This window comes from Lepus europaeus, chromosome 7 (assembly GCF_033115175.1).
Source record: "Lepus europaeus isolate LE1 chromosome 7, mLepTim1.pri, whole genome shotgun sequence".
In the NCBI taxonomy this organism is placed as follows: Eukaryota; Metazoa; Chordata; class Mammalia; order Lagomorpha; family Leporidae; genus Lepus; species Lepus europaeus.
In genome coordinates, this window is record NC_084833.1 from 73,007,493 (window position 1) to 73,030,186 (window position 22,694).

Consider the following 22,694-nt stretch of genomic DNA (forward strand, 5'->3'; position numbering starts at 1 on the left):
AAAGAAGAAAATCTTATTTGACTTATAAAATCTAGTACCTGACACAGTGTTTGGAATATAATATGAGCTTTGTAGATTTTTGTTGATTGAAAGAGAAAGGGAGAGAAGAGAAGAAAGAGAAGAGAAGGGAGGATAAAGGAAGAAAAAAGACTTTATTTATGCTCAAAGGTTGCATAGTTAAGAGGTGGCCCTATAATATGATCTTACCCTTCCAGCGAGATGGCCCTTTGGAGAGTCACTGAAGGCTGACGGGTTGCAGTGCTGTGTTGGGAATGACTGCAAGAAAAGAGAAAAATAAACATGGATCATTTTTTAAATATATTTTTGCATATTCTTATCAGCCCTACTGTCCAAAAAGGAGCAATCTTGAAAGAAATACAGCAGAGATTAAGTCTGATAACAAATAGAATCCTCCACCAAATACAGCACTAACAGATAAACAAAGGGTTAATGTTTCCTTGTAGTTTGATTTCTACATGTATCATTCAAAACTAAGCTTTAAATGATAGGTTGACATAAAAAGAAAAACATATATTTGGAAAAGGCAAGTACCCCCCTCCTTTGGAATGAGATAACATAGAGCATAAGAACATAAATTTCATTATTCAAAGTGTAGAATATTTTTCCCTAACAAATTTTATACAAAACCCAATCTGCAAATCAGAGTAGTATTTAATGATCATAAACTTATTTATTAGTTCAAATTTGTACATTTGTAAATTAATATTTCAGCTGTTTACATTATAAATATTTGAAAAATGAAATTTCTCATGACGAATCAATCTTAGCACTTGTCCCTAGAGTTGAGGAACAATTTTTTTTCTTTTTACTATTTGTTGAATTCTTTACTTGTTGTAGGGTTAATCTTATGAGTATAAGATAGACTGAGAGTAGATCATTTTAAAAATTAAAGGAAGGAATGGGAAAGTAAGGAGGAAGAAAAATGGTAATATTACTATGCTCCTAAATCTGTACATATGAAAAAGATGAAATTTATTCACCTTATATAAATAAAAAATATTTAAAAATTGCCTTGCAATCTCAGATTATTCTTCAATTAAAAAGAAAATAACAGAAGAATCTTTCATCTGAATTAGGCATAAATAATCCAACAGCAAACTTTATCTCAATGAATGCTAATTTCAGTTTGTGAAATTAGTTTAACACTTTAGTAGAGGGGTTATATATCAGTATATTTATACATTTAATATATGAACATGTATATGTATACATACAAAATATGTAAAAAGAAACCCGAGATACATGTTTCTAGAACATTAGGCATATTCACAAAGCTCCTGGACTTGTCAGTACAAACTTGGAAAACACTGACACTGTCACAGAGAGCCAAGTTGTGGGCTGCAGAAATTCTCCTTCTGAGGCTTGGTCATTTCAGGGGAGAAGAGATATCTCTGTGGATGATGTCTGTGTATGACATGGATAACATTTGTCTAAGTTTGAGGCAGCAGAATTTTGACACTGCAGCTGAAGTCCAGAGAATGATCTTCTTCATATTAAACATTATACCCTTTACTTCCCGGTATGCCTCACAGTGCCAAGCACAGAGATAGTTCAATGAACATGTTTTGATCTTCTATTGAAAAGCAGCAAAATATCTGTGACTTTGACCATGTAGCCAGACTGCCTCAGTGAGATCCCGGCTTGACCACACACACCAATGTGGCCCTATATAAGTTATTTACATCACCCTGGATGTGAGCTTCTCATCTAAGATTGGAATGGTGATAATATTTTCCCCATAGGGCTGTTATATGGGTTTGATGAATATAGTACTTTGAACAACATCTGTCCATGGCAAAAGTTTTGCAAGTGTTTGTTAAGTAAATAAACCAAAATGATTTGGCAGAGAGTATACTATAAAATGCTTAATACTAAATAAAAATAGTTATTTAGATTACTTCAATTAGCTATACAGTGAACACCAAAAGGTATACATTTCTTCAAATAATATAACTTTGAGCATAAATATAAAATTAAAACAAATCCCCTATCACAGAAACATTACAGAATTAATGGAACTACAAAGTAGGAGATTTGGGAGCTGGCGCTGTGGCATAGAAGGTAAAGCCACCGCCTGCAGTGCCAGTATCCCATATGGGCACTGATCAAGTCCTAGCTGCTCCACTTCCAACCCAGCTCTCTGCTATGGCCTGGGAAAGCAGTAGAAGATGGCTCAAGTCCTTGGGCCCCTGCACCCATGTGAGGGACCCAGAAGAAGCTCCTGGCTCCTGGCTTTGGATTGGCAGAGCTCCAGCTGTTGCAGCCATCTGGGGAGTGAACCAGCGGATGGAAGACCTCTTTCTCTCTCTCTGCCTCTCCTTCTTTCTGTGTAAATCTGACTTTCAAGTAAATAAATAAATCTTTAAAAAAAAACAAAGTAGAAGATTTGGGGATAATCACAAGTCTAGAATTCTAATGTATATCATGAGGTCTACAGGTAATAAAGTTGTACTGAATAGTATGTGAGATTCATGCTGAATGAATAGATTTTAGCTGCTCTTGCCACAAATACAAAAATAGGCAACTATGCAGTAGACACATTAATATGCTTCACTATAGCATTTTTTCTAATTATATGTATTATATAACACCATGTTTTAAACCTTAAATACACACAGTAAAATCTGTTAAATAAAAATATAAAACTAAAAAAATTACCCAAAATTCCATGACCTTCTCTCAGACTTGACAATTCTCTAATTGTCATAGCTTTCCATAGCCTGTCAAACCAAAGCCTGTCTTGTTGCCAAGTGTGTGCACTTTTCACACAACCTTATTTACTCTTATATGGTTATAAATGCATACATAACTCCATTTCCTGTGTTTTTCCTAACACTATAATGTAAGCATTCTGACATGGTCCCCATAATTATTATTGGGTTGTTACATAATGCTACTTCCTAGGACTATATAACTTAAAACATCCTTTTATAGTGCATACTTGGGTTATTTATATCATTTTAATAGTATAATCAGTGATTCAATGAACATGCTGATATCAATTATGTTTTTTTACCCTACAATTTTCTTTAGATACATTTCTCCAAATAGAAACATTTATTACATTCTTGATTAATGCCATTTATTACTTTTCAAAAGTTTTGTGCCATTTTATTGTCTCTAAAAATATGTATATGTACCAGTTTAACCAGTCATATAAACCCTGACATTTATGACTTGAAAAATAACTGAAAACTTAATAGGTATAAAATAATACTCATATTTTCATGAGGATTTCTTTATTTCTGAGGATAATATTTTTTATTTACCTATTTACTACTTATATTTCTTTTGTGCAAATTGTCCAATCATTTTCTTTACCATTTATCTTCCTCTGGTTTAGAAAGTACCAACAGTTCTTATTGGGTTAAGATAAATGATGCTTACCAACCACAATCAATGAGTAGCTGGAATCTCTGATAATGTCCTATTAGTCCAGCCAACAGAACTAAGACAAAGACATGTTCAGGAATTTCATTTTACTTGTCACCACCTTATAACTAAATACCTTATTATTCTATTCTAAATTATTTCAGTAATTTTTTTTTAAGTTTTAGTGAGTTATATTATAAATGCAAAGTAAATTTCTCCTAGAGTATAAATTTTGAACACATGGATATTTTTATAAGATGTAATTATACTTTTACTCTACTTAGACAAATACAAAGAAATTACCTGAAAGTCAGAACCTTCACATGCAGGTGAAATTTTTATATCCTGAGAGCAATGTCAAATCCATGCTTGTAGGTGGGTTACATGTAGCACATGTTAGGAGCTACCTGATGATGATAATAACTGTCATTTTAAAGAAAATATCAAATATCTTTCTTTGTGACCCAACAGATTCTGACTTTTCCATATTATTGGCTACATAGTATGTTGTGGTACTGCTGTGACTAAGATACAATCCTCTTGGCTCTTTCACCTCCTCAGAAAGAGAGGCCAGCCAGATGGAATTCTGAGGAACAGCAGTAAAAGAAATAAGAGAAGAAAGCACAGGTGCAATGTAAAGCTTTCAATATGGGAGAACTAACTGCTTGGAATATCTTCATCCAAAGGAAACCCAGTGCACAGGTGACTATCATCTTTCTCCTACCATGTCTAGACACGTTGGAAATATCTTCTGTAAAGCATTTTATGATATGATGCATGTATCTCTGTATCCCCCAGAATAGTCAACTTACTGTTCTGTGCTACATCTCATTTTTGTACACATCCATAACAGTACTTAGGATTCGGCATCATGACTGTTTATTTATGCACCTGATTCTCCTCCTAAATTGTATATTGCTTTCAGTGTGAAGTGTTTCACTTACTGATCTGTAAATTCTCAGCCTCTTGTTGACATATAAAAGATGCTTGCTACATCAAATTTTCTTGAATAATGAATTTCAAGGATTGAGTTTCACTGATCTGAAAGGCCCCATGCCTTATCTCTTTTAAAATTTTTGACAACATTGAAGTAAATTAAAGTTTAGATCTCCTAGCTAGGGGAGGGCAATAATAGAATTCAAGTTTGCCTAGACCAAAGCAAACTTGATCTTCTGAAACAAACCATGTTGTTCTACAGAAAGGTGAAATCAAAGCTTTGTGACAAGTCTCTATTGAGAATCCAAGATTCTGCTAGGAAATGCTGAACTTTCAATGAGTAACACTGACAGTTGTTTTCTTCTGCATAAAATACCATACATTATTTGTACTATGTATGTTCACCTTCCTTTCAGAGGCTTTTGAAGAGTATTTTTATACTGATCACTTCATAAAGGGACTTCTCTGTCCAACCCACATCACCTCTTTAGTGACTTCTGGACTTCTGTGAAGATTTAAGTGACAGGGTATGGTTGATGAGTAGGGCAAATGTGAGGAAGGCTCAGCGTCATGACACAGCACTGAGTTTGGGGCAGAAGTTCTTATTACCTGATAAAAAACCTGTAGCTTCAGCTCCATATTAGTAGGCTGAGTTGCTAAATCAAGTAACTTTGGAGGTAAATTTTACTAAGACTGTTCAAGACCCAGAAAGAAGTATCACATCTTTCTAAATCATGCTGTCATTGAGTAAAATGAAGCCAGAGCACAGTAGTCTCCTTTCCAATAACTCTCTGATTATCCAAATGAAAAACTCCCAAGTTGTTGCCTAAGGAAATGACATTTGAATGGTGCTGAAAGATGCATTCTTATTGCTGTGTTACATTTTTTTGAGGGACCAGTGTTGTGGTGTAGTGGGTTAAGCTGTTGCCTACAAAATTAGCATCCCATATGGGCACTAGTTCTAGTCCCATCTGCTCCACTTCTAATCCAGCTCCTTGCTAATGTGCCTGGGAAAGCAGCAGAGGATGTCCAAGTGTATGGGTCCCTACACCCATTTGAGAGACCTAGAAGAAGCTCAAGGTCCCTGGCTTTGGCCTGGTACAGCCCCAGCCATTGTGGCCATTTGGGGAGTGAACCATTGGATGGAAGACCTACTCTCCCTCTCTGTCTTTCCTTCTCTCTGTAACTCTGCCTTCAAATAAATATCTTTTTAAAAATTCAAGAAAAAATAAATTTATAGCATCTGAACTGAAAATTTTCAATACACACAGAACACAAAGAACCTAGCTGGTGGTCATAAAGTGTTTTTCAGTTTTCTCCTTTTCTGAAGCAACTAGTGTCAGAGTAAGTGGTCTCCCCAATATGCTATAATATTAAAACTCTGCTATTTTAAGGAGAGCACAAATGTTTTTGTGGTCTTTATTAATTAACTGATAACAATACTTGTATCCATCATTTATTTGATCTCTCAATATTTTTCTTTTTTTTTGATTTTTCCTTTTTTTATATGCATACATTAAGTCATTACTAATCTTAAAAAGAGGAGTATATCTTGGATAACCAACCAATATCTCAGATGCAACATAAGCAAAATCATCACCTTCTCCCAATCAAACAGTTCTTCCTATTATTTCATTGACATTTATAAGTTTTCTTGCATGATTTTTTATAGCTTCTGTGTATATCCAACAAATGTTTATTGGGCACGTTTTATATTCAAGAGGTTATGTTAAGTGACTGAGATGACTCATTCCTCAATATTGTTGCATCAGTAAGCACTTGATTAAAAAAGAGGATGGTGAAAATCAAATAAAGCATTTGTCCCATGTCTACCTGAATAAACTTTTTCTAAAAATCCAGAGATATATTTGGTTGGCAAACCACATAAGCTGCATTTTGGAAGGTTTATAAGTATTTTAAAGCATAGAGAAGGGAAAGATTACATTCTGAGAAGCTAGAAGAGTATAAGAGAGTGTCAAAAGTATATGGTATGCATTGGGAACATTGGTTTGACTTGGCAAAAGAATAGTGGCGAGATTAATAAACTAACAGGGCATGGATCAGGATGGGCAATGAATACTTTGTAAAGAAGTCTAGACTTTAACCTACTTGGAAAGATGGCTGTCTAAGGTTGTTAAGTGGTGGTATGAGGGGGTCAAGATGATGATCACTATGATTCAGAAAAGTAAACTTAAAAACAGTATGAACAATGGAAAGAAGTAGAGGAAATCTACAGTCAGGGAGCCTAAGAAAAAAGAATGAAATCCTGTCTTTTGCAACAAAATGGATGCAACTGTGATTTGGAATAAGGAAGAAGCTAGATTAGGGCCACGAGCTGTAAGACACACCTCCCCACTCTATGCAATCCTATCTGCCTACCTGTTAGTCAAATAGCCCCTTTCCCAGGCTGTGTTTCCCCTTATCTGGGACCTAGGAAATGTGCCATGTAACCACTCTCCTTCCAACCTCATAAAATAGTCTAGCAGCTGGAAGAGGTGCTCTCTGTCTCTCTTTTTTTTTCTCTCTCTGCAGACAGTGATGAGACAGGGTGTTCAGGCATTGTCTCTTGACTTCCCAGCCCCATCCTCTTCCTTTTCTGGCCCAATCTATCCTGAGCTATGTTCCTGTGTGTTTGTGTGTGTGTGTGTGTGTGTGTCTGTTTCTTACTGTTAAATAAACTACCACCTTGTGTACAATATATGTGCCTGTACTTAGAATGCTTCTCTAGGTAAAAGGGAAGGACTTGGAATAGGAATTGAGACCCCACCTCTCCTAAAACAAAGGAGACTGTTACGCTAGTGAAATAAGGCAGTACCAAAAAACAAATGATTTTTTTTCTAATATGCAGTAGTTAATATGGGATACAAAAAAACACAATGTATAAGAATGAAACAGACATCTAATAATTTGATTATTGTTTTTAACCCTTGTCTATATTCCCTTGGAACAGTAGTCTTTCTACTTTTCACTTGTTGAACATGATAGTTAGTGGTGTAATAAGCCTATGATTATAAAGTAAATTGAAAGTATATTATTATAAAAATTAAAGGAAAAAAAAAAGAGAAGGTGGGGGGATTGAGGGATGGAAGGAGGAAGGGAAGTTTAGTTATCTTCTTAAAATTTTATCTATGAGGCCGGCACCGCGGCTCACTTGGCTAATCCTCTGCCTGCGGCACTGGCACTCCGGGTTCTAGTCCTGGTTGGAGCACTGGATTCTGTCCCAGTTGCCCCTCTTCCAGGCCAGCTCTCTGCTGAGGCCCGGGAGTGCAGTAGAGGATGGCCCAAGTGCTTGGGCCCTGCACCCCATGGGAGACCAGGAGCAAGCACCTGGCTCCTGGCTTCAGATCAGTGCAGCGCACCAGCCGCAGCACACCAGCTGTAGTGGCCATTAGGGTCTCTCTATCTCTCTCTCTCTCACTGTCTAACTCTGCCTGTCAAAAGAAAAAAAGAATTTTATCTATGAAATACATGAAATCCGTTCTCTTGATATCAATAAAATTTAAAAGATTCTTATGACAGAAAAAGTAACCAAAGCTTAAACTTGAATAATGCAGCAGGAATTAAGAAAAGGGTATTTATTTAATATATTAGGATGTAAATATCCAAGAATAAGTAAGAAAGAGTTATGGGGAATGAACTTTGATTTCCAGATTTGATTATAGTGATCTGGCTGGGTGGGCATATATCCTTATGGAAGCTAAATTCTCGTAGATAGAAAAGGCCTTGTATTCTCAGGGTTTAATAGAGCTATGCTCTCTTCTAGAACTCCCTTGTAAACCTTCAAAAGTACACTGACTTTGGTGTTCATATGGGGTGGGGACGAGGAGAAATGAATTGAGAATTGAGAACTCTATTACTGATTGTGAGGATCAGGGCACTAATATACTAATTACAGAACCTAAAGTGTACATGTGGAAAGGAAAAGATGGTGTGGGGAATAGGATATACAGTGAGACAGCCGTAGTTATTAAAAATATCTTCCCTCTCTTAATGTGATATCCACATGTCATCAGTAGCTACTGAATGACTAAGATATCCCTTGTAACCATTATTCCTACAAATAAATATCTTAACACTTTTGGTTCATTCCTTATGAGATAGTTTCAAGATTCTTAGTTACATTTCCCTGTATGTACTTCCACCCTGATTTCTATTTAAATTGCCAAATTTAGAAATGAACTCAGAGTTCCATATGTTTTTAGACCTAGGCACAGTGCCAAAAGATGCTGACTTTCCTCCATTTGGATTCCACATTCTCAAGATAATATGGACTTTTAAAATACACTGAATTGTTAAATTTAGGATCAATCTAAACCTCTCATATGTATATATTTTTTACATCAAATGACTATAAAAATTAAATCTATCGGCCGGCGCCACAGCTCACTAGGCTAATCCTCCACCTGTGGCACTGGAACTCTGGGTTCTAGTCCTGGTTGGGGTGCCAGTTCTATCCAGGTTGCTTCTCCTCCAGTTCAGCTCTCTGCTGTGGCCTGGGAAGGCAGTGAAGAATGGCCCAAGTGCTTGGGCCCTGCACCTGCGTGGGAGACCAGGTGGAAGCACCTGGCTCCTGGCTTCGGATCGGCGCAGTGTGCCGGCTGTAGCGGTCATTTGGGGGGTGAACCAACGGAAGGAAGACCTTTCTCTCTGCCTCTCTCTCTCTCACTAATTCTGCCTGTCAAAAAAAAAATTGAAAAAAATTAAATCTATCATACACATGTGCATGGATTGTCAGAAACAATTTAGTCTTATATGTCAAACTTAATGGTATTAACTTTGATTTAGTTTTTAATCTTGTTAACAAGCTATGTCATCAACTCAATTCAATATTATTTATGGAGGATTTAACACATAATCATCATTGCCAAGCCCTATTATCTAGCTTTGTTTCATTTTCAAACATTATAACTTTTATATTTTCATTTAAATTATTGTTTACAAAAAAAGGACAAGGACTGTGTGTTGTGGCAAATCATCATAGATCTTTCTCCACTTTAATACCTGGCCCATAAATTTCACTGCTTAGCTCTTACAATTAACATTCTTTCTAACAGATTAGCCAAATTTCATCATCCCCTCAGTGACAGGCCAAGCAACACCTGTAGTAAATGGCATTGTCAAGTCTCATAAATTTCCATTCCTTACAGGTGTCTTTTGTGCTTACTAAGAATCAATTATAATTGTGCTTAAATATGTTCATTTCTATTACACTTGTTTTTATAATTACATAATTGTATAAAAGGTTTCAAAAATGAACTATGAGCGTGTAACAAAAACTTGTTTCTGTCAGGAGTAAGTTTATCAATAAAGACTCAAAAATAATATGTAGTTAAAAACATGACTATTCAATAGAAAGGTAACTATAAAGATCAGAAAGCATAAATAAAATAAAATAATGCTTCACTTAGTTTACTTTCCTCTTCCAGATTTAAATAAATCCAAACTAAAAAGCATGGATAATGAATTATGATTATGCTTTATGTATGAAAAACAAAGTAGAAATTCAGAAAAAATGGCCTCAGGTTTCTGGCATTAAAACCCAATTTGGTATGCCAAATATTTTAAGTGGGGATAACTTAGATGTTGGGAAACAATATCATAAATATTATGGCCAGAGGTTGACAATACTAAAGAAAATGTTGACCCTCACATACACACAAAAATTATGAAAAATGCAACGTGTTAACTGATCCTAGACAAATAAAAATTTCCAATAATTCATTAGAAAAGCCACATGTAACATTGAACTAGTGATGAAAGGTTGTTGAAAATTGAAATTGTGGGTAGTGAGGAAAGTATGCACAGATAGAACATGAATGCAAATATGAACAAAAATACTTGATACAATTCAGGGTCCCATCTTTTTTTATGCTATAGCTAAAGACACTAAAAATATGGTTTTACTTCATGTTGAATAGTTTTAATCAACAATCAACAATGATGTGGTGACTCAAAAAATTCGAGAGGCTTTATCTCTCCCTTTAAACACCAATCATCGGGCTGGCACTGTGGCGTAGTGGGTTAGGCCGCTGCCTGCTGTGCTGACATCCCATATAGATGCTAGTTCAAGTCCCGGCTATTCTACTTCCAATACAGCTCTCTGGTATGTCCTGGGAAAGCAGAAAAAGATGGCCCAAGTCCTTGGGGCCCTGCATACACATGGGAGACCTGGATGCTCCTGGCTTCGGATCTGCACAGCCATTGTGGCCAATTGGGGAGTGAGTCAGCAGATGGAAGACCTCTCTCTCTGCGTCTCCTTCTCTCTCTGTGTAACTCTGACTTTCAAATAAATAAAGCTTAAAAAAAAAACCAATCACCAACTTCCTTTAAATATAATACACCCACAGGAGGTGTATGTCACCATAAAGTTATAGATTTAAAAGTTAAACTAAAATAATTTAGGCATGCACCTATCATTTTAAAAATCATAACTGTTTTCATCCAATCTTTTGATGAACAAATCAAGAACTGGTTCTGGTTATGTGGGTTAAAAGAAGTTTTGTTATATGAATGTCTAACAGGATTATCATACAAATAATAGTTTTAATAATAGTTTTCTCCTTATCCTTAAAAATTTTCATGGAGATTTTAGAGTCTTACACAGGTTAAGAGCCATAGCTAGAATGCAGTGAAGTTAAGATCAGTCACAGATACAAGTCCCAGCTCATAGTTTCTTCATCTTGTGTCATTATGACTTCATATCCTTCTCTGTGACAATAGTGAAACAATGAGCATTGTAACACATACGTTGGCGTTTATAAAATCCTGTTCAACCCTGCTAGGTAGCTGGAAGATTCTGAGGGTGCATTTTACATGTTTATCTAATCTCCATGACAAACTCTTTGCTGAATGTAGTGATAAGTCTCTGCATTTTATCTTGTGGACTGACCCATATGGATTATGACTTGTCTCAAAGCCTGAAACATCAGGAGAAAAATGTGGTGCATTAATAAAGCAGCATATTCCTTCCTTTACTCATTTTGTTTTTGAGTGGCTAGCTATACATCATACTTTTTTTGGCTTTTGTAGTACAAGATGCATCTCAGGAGGTAATAAGGCATCTGGTACCTTTATACAAAGACTATTTTTCACAAATAAGTGAAAAATTGAAGTTATGATAGCTTAAGTCAAGTATCAGCCAGTTCCATGAGTGCAACTACTTCAAAATGGAAATAAAATATGGAAAAATGCAAGAGAATGCACCAACAATTAGAAAATTTGAAGTTAAGAGTTTTGTAAACTAGCTGGATTTTAGATATCTAATTGAAAAGACACTGGATATCTCTTAATTTCACACAGAAGACTAAGTTTTCAACATAGTACTCCAGATTTTATTCTTTGACAACGTTTGGGAAGCAGAGTTGCCTGAATAAGAGTCATGACTGTGGGTTTTCCCACAGTGTTCATGATGTGCACAATGGCCTTAGATGAGTCACCTCACTTTGCTTGTTTTACTTTTTTTCTTCAGTTTGAATAGGGATAATTGTTACTATCCTACCCATGCTTTATCAGTGTAGATGGGAGACACACTGTGATGGGGAAAGAGAATAGACTTGGGAGGCAATGGCCGTGGATCAGGATTTCCCTCCTCTTCTTAGGTATCTGTCAAGTAAGCAGAACTCATTTATCTTTAGTCCTGTCATCACTTCAGAAAGTGCATGGAAAACTAGAATTAAAAACAAATTTATTTTGGTGCAAAATCCACCTGTAGTTTTTTCATAATAGTTATTTCTTTTTCTTTTTTCTTTTTCTTTTTTTTTTTTTTTGACAGGCAGAATGGACAGTGAGAGAGAGAGAGAGACAGAGAGAAAGGTCTTCCTTTTGCCATTGGTTCACGCTCCAATGGCCACCACGGCCGGCGTGCTGCGGCCGGCACACCGTGCTGATCCGAAGGCAGGAGCCAGGTGCTTCTCCTGGTCTCCCATGCGGGTGCAGGGCCCAAGCACTTGGGCCATCCTCCACTGCACTCCCTGGCCACAGCAGAGAGCTGGCCTGGAAGAGGAGCAACCGGGACAGAATCCGGTGCCCCGACTGGGACTAGAACCCGGTGTGCCGGTGCCGTAAGGCAGAGGATTAGCCTATTGAGCCACGGCGCCAGCCTTCATAGTAGTTACTTCTATAAATTTTTTTGAAGATTAGAATGTGCATAGTAGTGCCTTTAAAAACTAAGAAGCAGGGTTGGTGCTGTGGCATAGCAGGTAAAGCTGCTATCAGCAATACCGGCAACCCATATGGGCAAAGGTTTAAGTCCTGGCTGCTGCACTTAAGATCCAGCTCCCTGATAATATGCCTGGGAAAGCATCAGGAGACAGCCCAAGTACTTTGGCCTCTGCAAGTATGTGGGAGACTCAGATGGGGTTCCAGGCTCCTGGTTTTGGTTCAGCCCAGCCCTGGTCATTTGAGGAGTGAACCAGAAGATGAAATATCTCTGTATTTTTTTCTTCTTCCTGTAACTCTGAAACAAATAAATAAATCCTTTTTCTTTAAAGAAAGAAAACAAGTGAATAGGAGGTAATGTCAGACAAGAATGGGAGCAGGAGAGAGTTTTAAGGAGAGTTTGGTCAACATTGCTAAAGTGCTTAAAGAGCTTAAATATGAAGCACGGAGAAAACTAGTAATTGGAGTTTGGTTATATTCTGTAGACAAAGAGGAGACCATGAGCAATTTTAAGCTAAATTAAAATTCAGCTACTTTTGTAGCTTAATAAAACAGCTGAAGAAGGGTAGCAACAGCCAAGGAGCCAGGAGAGGAAGCAGATCTGAAGAAGATTGACGGGAATTCCAAAGCTTTCTGTTCCAGCATTTCCAGGGACTCGTCTTCACAGAACCTTTCAGTAGAGCAAATGGAATAATCACCTTTCCCCTAGGTAAAACAGCATAGGTGCCATGGCAGAGAGAGAGAGGGAAATAGACAAAGACAGAGAGAGAGAGAGGGAGGGAGAAAGACTGACTTTGCTTTTTATCATTTTGCTGGATTGTAATTTCAGTGAAGAACTGTCTTATTGCACAATTTATTTTCTTTATTGATTTTTCATGAAGAAAGCTGGAACATTAAATGAATGTGAGATGTTTGGTTTTGTGGAATCTATTTGTCTGTATGGATTAGTCTTATGGAAAACTCCCAGCTGCTTGGTGAAAGGGGACATGTTTCACTTGACATCTATAGTCTGAATTTTCCCTACAGTGATCACCATCACTACACTAATAGGTAAAAGGAATAAAAGGCCAATTTCTCACTTCCCTGCCCTCTTCACAATTCATAGACTCAAGGTTAGAGCTGCCTCCTTCTTTAGAATTCTCTGGTTGAATATGTTCAAGATAAACATGTGGCCATTTGTTCAGTTCAACTTCAGCTTTTTTCAAACACAGCTCTAGTACTGAAGAAAAGCAAAGAAAATCTGGAAAACCTGAAATGACAAAGTCCAATGCTTTACGCATCTTTAATGTTGTCCAGTGGAGTGAAATTGAGCACTAGCAACAAATCAGTTGAAGTAACACACTGGCAGTAAACCATCTCTACTTAAAAAATTTTGCTTTCTTCTGGAATTATTTCTAATATAAAGCAACTTAAAAAACATCTTTGTGCTTGTGAACAGCTTGAAAATGTTTAGCATTCATAACCCTTGGACTAACAATGTAAGAAAAATATGGAATGTAAAATATCAATGTAAGGAAAGTGTCAAAATATTAAAATGTTTTATCTTTTGTTCTCAAGTTTCCAAATGAATGAAACTTAGTATGTGCCCTCATTAATGAAAAGCCATTACATTTAAGGAACTAAATTGGATGTAAATTGCAACTCAGTGAAGATGTATATTAGAAGATTTGAAAGGACATGGGATAAAGTTTGTCTGTACTAGCTTTCTTATTCTTCATAATTCTTAACATTTGCAAAGAATTTAACCTTGAGACTATGAATTGTGAAGAGGGCAGGGAAGTGAGAAATTGGCCTTTTATTCCTTTTACCTATTAGTATAGTGATGGTGATCACTGTAGGGAAAATTCAGACTATAGATGTCAAGTGAAACATGTCCCCTTTCACCAAGCAGCTGGGACTTTTCCATAAGACTAATCCATACAGACAAATAGATTCCACAAAGTTAAAAACCATCTCTTCTTAAGAGGTCAAATTCTGAGGGCGGAGCCAAGATGGCGGATAGTGAGGACGTGTGCCTTAGTTTGGGAAAATAAACTCTCATAAAAGTGGAATTACTGTAGCCTCAGGAAAAGACTCAAAAAAAAAAAAAAACTGCAGAGGAGACGCTCCCGGACCTTGTGGATGAGACACGGAGGACTTACAGGGAACCCACCGCGTGGAAAACCAACCGAGACGAGCCGAGCGGGAGAGGAGCCAGAGCCACAGAATCTCGCCAGCGCGGGAACGGAGGTCGGTAAGACAAAGACCTGAGAAGTCCGAGACACTGGGGGGAGGGGGAACAGAGGCCTCTCCCTTCACTCACCAAGCAAAACAAAGAGCACCGCGATTTTACATATGTAAAGCTCAGCCAAACTCAGTATCATTAGCGAAACTGGAGAACACATTGAGGGCTGCATAAACCCTGTGTATGTTCCCAGGCATAAATCAAACGAATACCCACAGAGGCTAGATTTCAACTACCCTCAACTCCACTTCCAACTGAGTCAAAAGAAAAAAAAAAAAAAAAAAAGAGAGAGAGAGAGAGAGAGAGAGAGCGTCCCAGCAAGAAGCAAGTAATCCGGGAGAGTCGCTCTTTACACAGCCTTAAACCTCAAGAAACAAGCATAGCTCTCTAGCCACACCCATCACAGCCCCTAAGGCTCCAACAAAACAGACAGCTCACTCAGAGGCACAGTATAACGAGAGAAAAAAACAAAAACAAAAACAAAAACAAAAACAAAAACAAAAACACCACAAACTATCTCTAACATGCCAAGCAAGAAACATAGAAGCGGAGGTACCAAAGATAAGGATAGCACTATGACGCCCCCAAGTGAACAAGACACGCCAATGCAAGATTATGAAGAGGAACAGTTAGAGCAAATGCACGAAGCAGATGGCAAAAATTTCATAAGAACATTAAGAAGTTCTCAAAAACAAATTCTTGAACTACAGAAATCCTTAATGGACAAGATAGAAAATCTCTCCCGTGAAAATGAAATATTAAGGAGGAATCAAAATGAAATGAAAAAATTAGTGGAACAGGAAACTGCAGTACTGGCAAAAAATCTCAATGAAATGAAGAACTCAATAGATCAAATGGCAAACACATTAGAGAGCCTTAAAAACAGAATGGATGAAGCAGAAGAGAGAATATCGGAATTAGAAGACAGAGAACAGGAAAGGAAACAGTCAAATCAAAAAAAAGAAGAAGAAATCAGTAATCTAAAAAATACTGTTAGGAATCTACAGGATACTATTAAAAAACCCAACATTCGGGTTCTAGGAGTTCCTGAAGGCATGGAAAGGGAGAAAGGATTAGAAGGCCTTTTTAGTGAGATACTAGCAGAAAATTTCCCAGGTTTGGAGAAGGACAGAGACATCCTAGTACAGGAAGCTCAGAGAACCCCTAATAAACATGATCAAAAGAGATCCTCACCAAGACACGTCGTAATCAAACTCACCACAGTGAAACACAAAGAAAAGATCCTAAAATGTGCAAGAGAGAAACGCCAGATTACTCTCAGAGGATCTCCAATTAGACTTACAGCTGATTTCTCATCAGAAACCCTACAAGCCAGGAGAGAATGGCGAGATATAGCCCAGGTACTAAGAGAGAAAAACTGCCAGCCCAGAATATTATATCCTGCAAAGCTCTCATTTGTGAATGAAGGTGAAATTAAGACCTTTCACAGCAAACAGAAATTGAAAGAATTTGTCGCCACTCGTCCAGCCCTGCAAAAGATGCTTAAAGATGTGTTACATACAGAAACACAGAAACACGGTCACCAATATGAAAGAAGGTAAAGGAAGGAAACCTCAGAGCAAAAGATCACAAGAAGCTCAAACCAGATATTAGAAAATATCTTTGGCAAATGGCAGGGCAAAGTTACTCCTTCTCAATAGTCACATTGAATGTTAATGGCTTGAACTGTCCAGTTAAAAGACACCGATTGGCCGATTGGGTTAAGGACCAAAACCCATCCTTTTGCTGCTTACAAGAAACCCATCTATCCAACAATGATCCATACAAGCTGAGAGTGAAAGGCTGGAAAAAGATATACCACGCCAACAGAAATGAAAAGAGAGCGGGCGTAGCCATCTTAATATCGGACAACATAAACTTTACCACAAAAACTGTTAGGAGAGACAAAGAGGGGCACTATATAATGATTAAGGGATCCATTCAACAGGAAGATATAACGATTATCAACGTATATGCACCTAATTACAGGGCACCAGCCTATTTAAAAGACTTGTTAAGGGACTTAAAGGGAGACTTAGACCCTAATACAATAGTACTGGGGGACTTCAATACTCCACTCTCAGAGATAGACAGATCAACAGGACAGAAGATCAACAAGGAGACAGTAGATTTAAATGACACTATAGCCCAAATGGATCTAACAGACATCTACAGAACATTTCATCCTACATCTAAGGACTTTACATTCTTCTCAGCAGTACATGGAACCCTCTCTAGGATTGACCACATACTAGGCCATAAAGCAAGTCTCAGCAAATTCAAAAGAATTAGAATCATACCATGCAGCTTCTCAGACCACAAAGGAATGAAATTGGAAATTGGCAACTCAGGAATCCCTAGAGCACGTGCAAACAAATGGAGATTGAACAACATGCTCCTGAATGAACAATGGGTCATAGAAGAAATTAAAAGAGAAATCAAAAATTTTCTGGAAGTAAATGAGGATAACAGCACAACATACCAAAACCTATGGGATACAACAAAAGCAGTGTTAAGAGGAAAGTTTATATCAATAGGTGCCTACATCAAGAAATTGGAAAGGCACCAAATAGATGAGCTTTCAAGTCACCTCAAGGATCTAGAAAATCTGCAGCAAACCAAACCCAAACCCAGTAGGAGAAGAGAAATAATTAAAATCCGAGAAGAAATCAACAAGATTGAATCCAAAAAAACATTACAAAAAATCAGCCAAACGAGGAGCTGGTTTTTTGAAAAAATAAACAAAATTGACACCCCATTGGCCCAACTAACTAAAAAAAGAAGAGAAAAGACCCAAATCAATAGGATCAGAGATGAAATGGGAAACGTAACAACAGACGCCACAGAAATAAAAAGAATCATCAGAAATTACTACAAGGACTTGTATGCCAGCAAACAAGAAAATCTATCAGAAATGGACAGATTCTTGGACACATACAACCTCCCTAAATTGAGCCAGGAAGACATAGAAAACCTAAACAGACCAATAACTGACACAGAAATTGAAACAGTAATAAAGGCCCTCCCAACAAAGAAAAGCCCAGGGCCAGATGGATTCACTGCTGAGTTCTACCAGACATTTAGAGAAGAACTAACTCCAATTCTTCTCAAACTATTCAGAGCAATCGAAAAAGAGGGAATCCTCCCAAATTCCTTCTATGAAGCCACCATCACCTTAATTCCTAAGCCAGAAAGAGACGCAACACTGAAAGAGAATTACAGACCAATATCCCTGATGAACATAGATGCAAAAATTCTCAATAAAATTCTGGCCAATAGAATGCAACAACACATCAGAAAGATCATCCACCCAGACCAAGTGGGATTCATCCCCGGTATGCAGGGATGGTTCAACATTCGCAAAACAATCAACGTAATACACTACATTAACAGACTGCAGAAGAAAAACCATATGATTCTCTCAATAGACGCAGAGAAAGCATTTGATAAAATACAACACCCTTTCATGATGAAAACTCTAAGCAAACTGGGTATGGAAGGAACATTCCTTAATACAATCAAAGCAATATATGAAAAACCCACGGCCAACATCCTATTGAATGGGGAAAGGTTGGAAGCATTTCCACTGAAATCTGGTACCAGACAGGGATGCCCTCTCTCACCACTGCTATTCAATATAGTTCTGGAAGTTTTGGCCAGAGCTATTAGGCAAGAAAAAGAAATTAAAGGGATACAAATCGGGAAGGACGAACTCAAACTATCCCTCTTTGCAGATGATATGATTCTTTATTTAGGGGACCCAAAGAACTCTACTAAGAGACTGCTGGAACTCATCGAAGAGTTTGGCAAAGTAGCAGGATATAAAATCAATGCACAAAAATCAACAGCCTTTGTATACACAGGCAATGCCACGGCTGAGGAAGAACTTCTAAAATCAATCCCATTCACAATAGCTACAAAAACAATCAAATACCTTGGAATAAACTTAACCAAAGACGTTAAAGATCTCTACGATGAAAACTACAAAACCTTACAGAAAGAAATAGAAGAGGATACCAAAAAATGGAGAAATCTTCCATGCTCATGGATTGGAAGAATCAACATCATCAAAATGTCTATCCTCCCAAAAGCAATTTATACATTCAATGCAATACCCATCAAGATCCCGAAGACCTTCTTCACAGATCTAGAAAAAATGATGCTGAAATTCATATGGAGACACAGAAGACCTCGAATAGCCAAAGCAATCCTGTACAACAAAAACAAAGCCGGAGGCATCACAATACCTGATTTTAGGACATACTACAGGGCAGTTGTTATCAAAACAGCATGGTACTGGTACAGAAACAGATGGATAGACCAATGGAACAGAATAGAAACACCAGAAATCAATCCAAACATCTACAGCCAACTTATATTTGACCAAAGATCCAAATCTAATCCCTGGAATAAGGACAGTCTATTCAATAAATGGTGCTGGGAAAATTGGATTTCCACGTGCAGAAGCTTGAAGCAAGACCCATACCTATCACCTTACACAAAAATTCACTCAACATGGATTAAAGACTTAAATCTACGACCCGAAACCATCAAATTATTAGAGAGCATTGGAGAAACCCTGCAAGATATAGGCACAGGCAAAGACTTCCTGGAAAATACTCCAAAAGCACAGGCAGTCAAAACCAAAATTAACATTTGGGATTGCATCAAATTGAGAAGCTTCTGTACCTCGAAAGAAACAGTCAGGAAAGTGAAGAGGCAACCAACAGAATGGGAAAAAATATTCGCAAATTATACTACAGATAAAGGATTGATAACCAGAATCTACAAAGAAATCAAGAAAAACCACAACAACAAAACAAACAACCCACTTAAGAGATGGGCCAAGGACCTCAATAGACATTTTTCGAAAGAGGAAATCCAAATGGCCAACAGACACATGAAAAAATGTTCAAGATCACTAGCAATCAGAGAAATGCAAATCAAAACCACAATGAGGTTCCATCTCACCCCGGTGAGAATAGCTCACATTCAGAAATCTACCAACAACAGATGCTGGAGAGGATGTGGGGAAAAAGGGACACTAACCCACTGTTGGTGGGAATGCAAACTGGTTAAGACACTATGGAAGTCTGTCTGGAGATTCCTCAGAAACCTGAATATAACCCTACCATACAACCCAGCCATCCCACTCCTTGGAATTTACCCAAAGGAATTTAATTTGGCAAATAAAAAAGCCATCTGCACATTAATGTTTATTGCAGCTCAATTCACAATAGCTAAGACCTGGAACCAACCCAAATGCCCATCAACAGTAGACTGGATAAAGAAATTATGGGACATGTACTCCATAGAATACTATACAGCAGTAAGAAACAATGAAACCCAGTCATTTGCAACAAGATGGAGCAATCTGGAAAACATCATGCTGAGTGAATTAAGCCAGTCCCAAAGAGACAAATTTCATTTGTTTTCCCTGATCGGTGACAACTGAGCGCCAAAGAGAAAACCTGTTAAGTGAAATGGACACTATAAGCAACAATGAACTGATCAGCTCCTGTCCTGACTTTAGATGTACAATGTAATACTCTATCCTTTTTAGTATTCGTTGTTGTTGTTGTTGTTCTAGTACTATTGGTTGAACTCAGTAATTAACACACAATTATTCTCAGGTGTTTAAATTTTAACTGAAAAGTGATCCCTGTTAAATCTAAGAGTGGAAAAAGAGAGGGAGGAGGTAAACAATTAGGAACATGCTCAATCGGACTGGCTGCAAATGGGGGAGTTAGAAATGTGCAGGGGATTCCAACACAATTCCATCAAGATGGCATGTACCAATGCCATCGCACTAGTCCAAGTGATCAATTTCAGCTCACAATTGATAGCTCTGATAGGTCTGAGTCAAAGAGATCACACAAACAAGATAAGTATCTGCTAATACTGATAGAATCAAAAAGGGAGAGAAAGATCCAACATGGGAAGTGGGATACACAGCAGACTCATAGGATGGCAGATGTCCTAAACAACACTCCGGCCTCAGAATCAGCCCTCAAGGCATTCAGATCTGGCTGAAGAGCCCATGAGAGTATAGCAGGCATGGAAAGCCAAGATACCATGGGGAAAAAAAAAAAAAGACCTAAGTGAATGATCTCTGTGAGTGAGATCCCAGTGGAAAGAACGGGGCCATCAAAGAAGGAGGTACCCTTCTCCGAAGGGAGGAGAGAACATCCACTTTGACTATGACCCTATCGGAATAAGATCAAAGTCAGCGAACCCTAAAGGCTTCCATAGCCCTTGCAACTCATGACTAGAGCCCAGGGAGATTACTGACGCCATGAACAGGAGTGTCAAATTGTTAAGTCAGCAACAGGAGTCACTGTGTACTTACACCCCATGCGGGATCTGTCCCCAATGTGTCGTCTAAAGCCAAGTGATGCTACGACTGGTACTGAAACAGTATTTTTATACTTTGCGTTTCTGTGTGGGCGCAGACTGATGAGGTCTTTGCTAATTATATACTGAAGTGATCTTCTGTATATAAAGAGAATTGGAAATGAAAAAAAAAAAAAAAACAACCTGGTGTTAAAATGGAAATGGCATAGAAAATTAATTATTTTGAAAAAAAATTATGTAGGATCTCTGTCTTTAATGTGCTGTACATTGCTATTTTATGCTATAATTAGTAATCCAATGGTAGTTTTTTCACTTGATGTTGCTATATGGGCAAAATGTTGAAATCTTTACCTAATATATACTAAACTGATCTTCTGTATACAAAAAGAATTGAAAATGAATCTTTACACGAATGGAGGGGGAAAGGGAGCGGGAGGGGGGAGGGTTGCGGGCGGGAGGGAGGTTATGGGAGGGGGGAAGCCATTGTAACCCACAAGCTATACTTTGGAAATTTATATTCATTAAATAAAAGTTTAATTAAAAAAAAAAAAAAAAAAAAAAAAAAAGAGGTCAAATTCTAGCATAGTTGATTAACATAGCAGAAGGTTCAGACATCTGTTCTCCATACCTAGGCTTCTAGGTATTCAGTTAATATCCATTTGTTAGTACACACTATATGCAAAAGTATTGTGCCTGATGTACCAAAGAAAACAACAAAGGCTGAGACAAGATCTATGAAGCCTAAGCATTCATAATCTAACTTGGGAGAAAGGACATTCATCCATTCATTTCATTATGATTCATTCCCTCCCACGTCAGCTAGGTTTCTAGTCTTACTTCCCATACACAGCAGCACCACCACCCTGTTGCTCAGTCCTAAACTCTAGACATTTTTAATGATTCTTTGTTATCTATCACACTCCACACTCAATCTATCAATAAGGTCTTTTGCTTCTGCAACAAAAATGGACTCCACCTCTCAAGGACTACTACTCCAGTGGAAACAATACCATCTCTTAGTGGACTATTGCAATAGCCTCCCAGGTGGTTTGTCTCCTGTCCTTCAATAGTTACTTCTTACAGTGGCCTGTGAAGAGATTATTTTAAGACATGAAAGCAAATAATGAATTTTTTCTCCCTTACTGAAAGCTTTCCAAATACTTTGTATTACAGTTAGAATAAAATCTGAAGTTCCTTCCAGGGCTGTAAGACCCTGCAGCCTCATTCCATCTTTTGGTGCTCATTGTTCACTACTCAGTCCACCAGCCCTGTCTGCAAGCCCTAACCACCTTGGTCTTCCTGATTCTCAGGTATTCCCAGTAATGCCCTCGAAGGGCACCTGCTTAGCTTCTTGCTTTGTCCTTAGGTCTTTTCCTGGACATTTTCTTCTCATTGGGGTCTGGTTTGAAATATTACCTCCCCAGGGAGGTCTTCACTGGTTTTCCAGCTAAGGGTGCTCCAAGCTCATCGCAGGTGTTACCACCCTCGTACATTTCTCCATCACATCAATTATTCATTGAAATTAGCTGTTTATTGGTTGACTTTTTGTGTTTACTGCCTTCTTTTCCCCTCACGGGTATTATGTGTTTGTGTGTGTGTGTGTGTGTATGTGTATCTTGTTAAAGTAAAA

The 22,694-nt window shown here is 37.8% G+C and overlaps 1 protein-coding gene across 3 annotated transcripts in view; it reads right to left on the bottom strand.

Annotated features, from left to right (window-relative positions):
* Positions 1-22,694, bottom strand: part of DLG2 (discs large MAGUK scaffold protein 2) — a 2,175,716-nt gene that overhangs the window by 442,863 nt on the left and 1,710,159 nt on the right. For all 3 annotated transcript variants that reach the window (XM_062196791.1, XM_062196793.1, XM_062196792.1), the window contains one exon: positions 208-276. In XM_062196791.1, the coding sequence (XP_062052775.1) occupies positions 208-276 (69 nt within the window). The remainder of the gene's footprint in view (positions 1-207; positions 277-22,694) is intronic.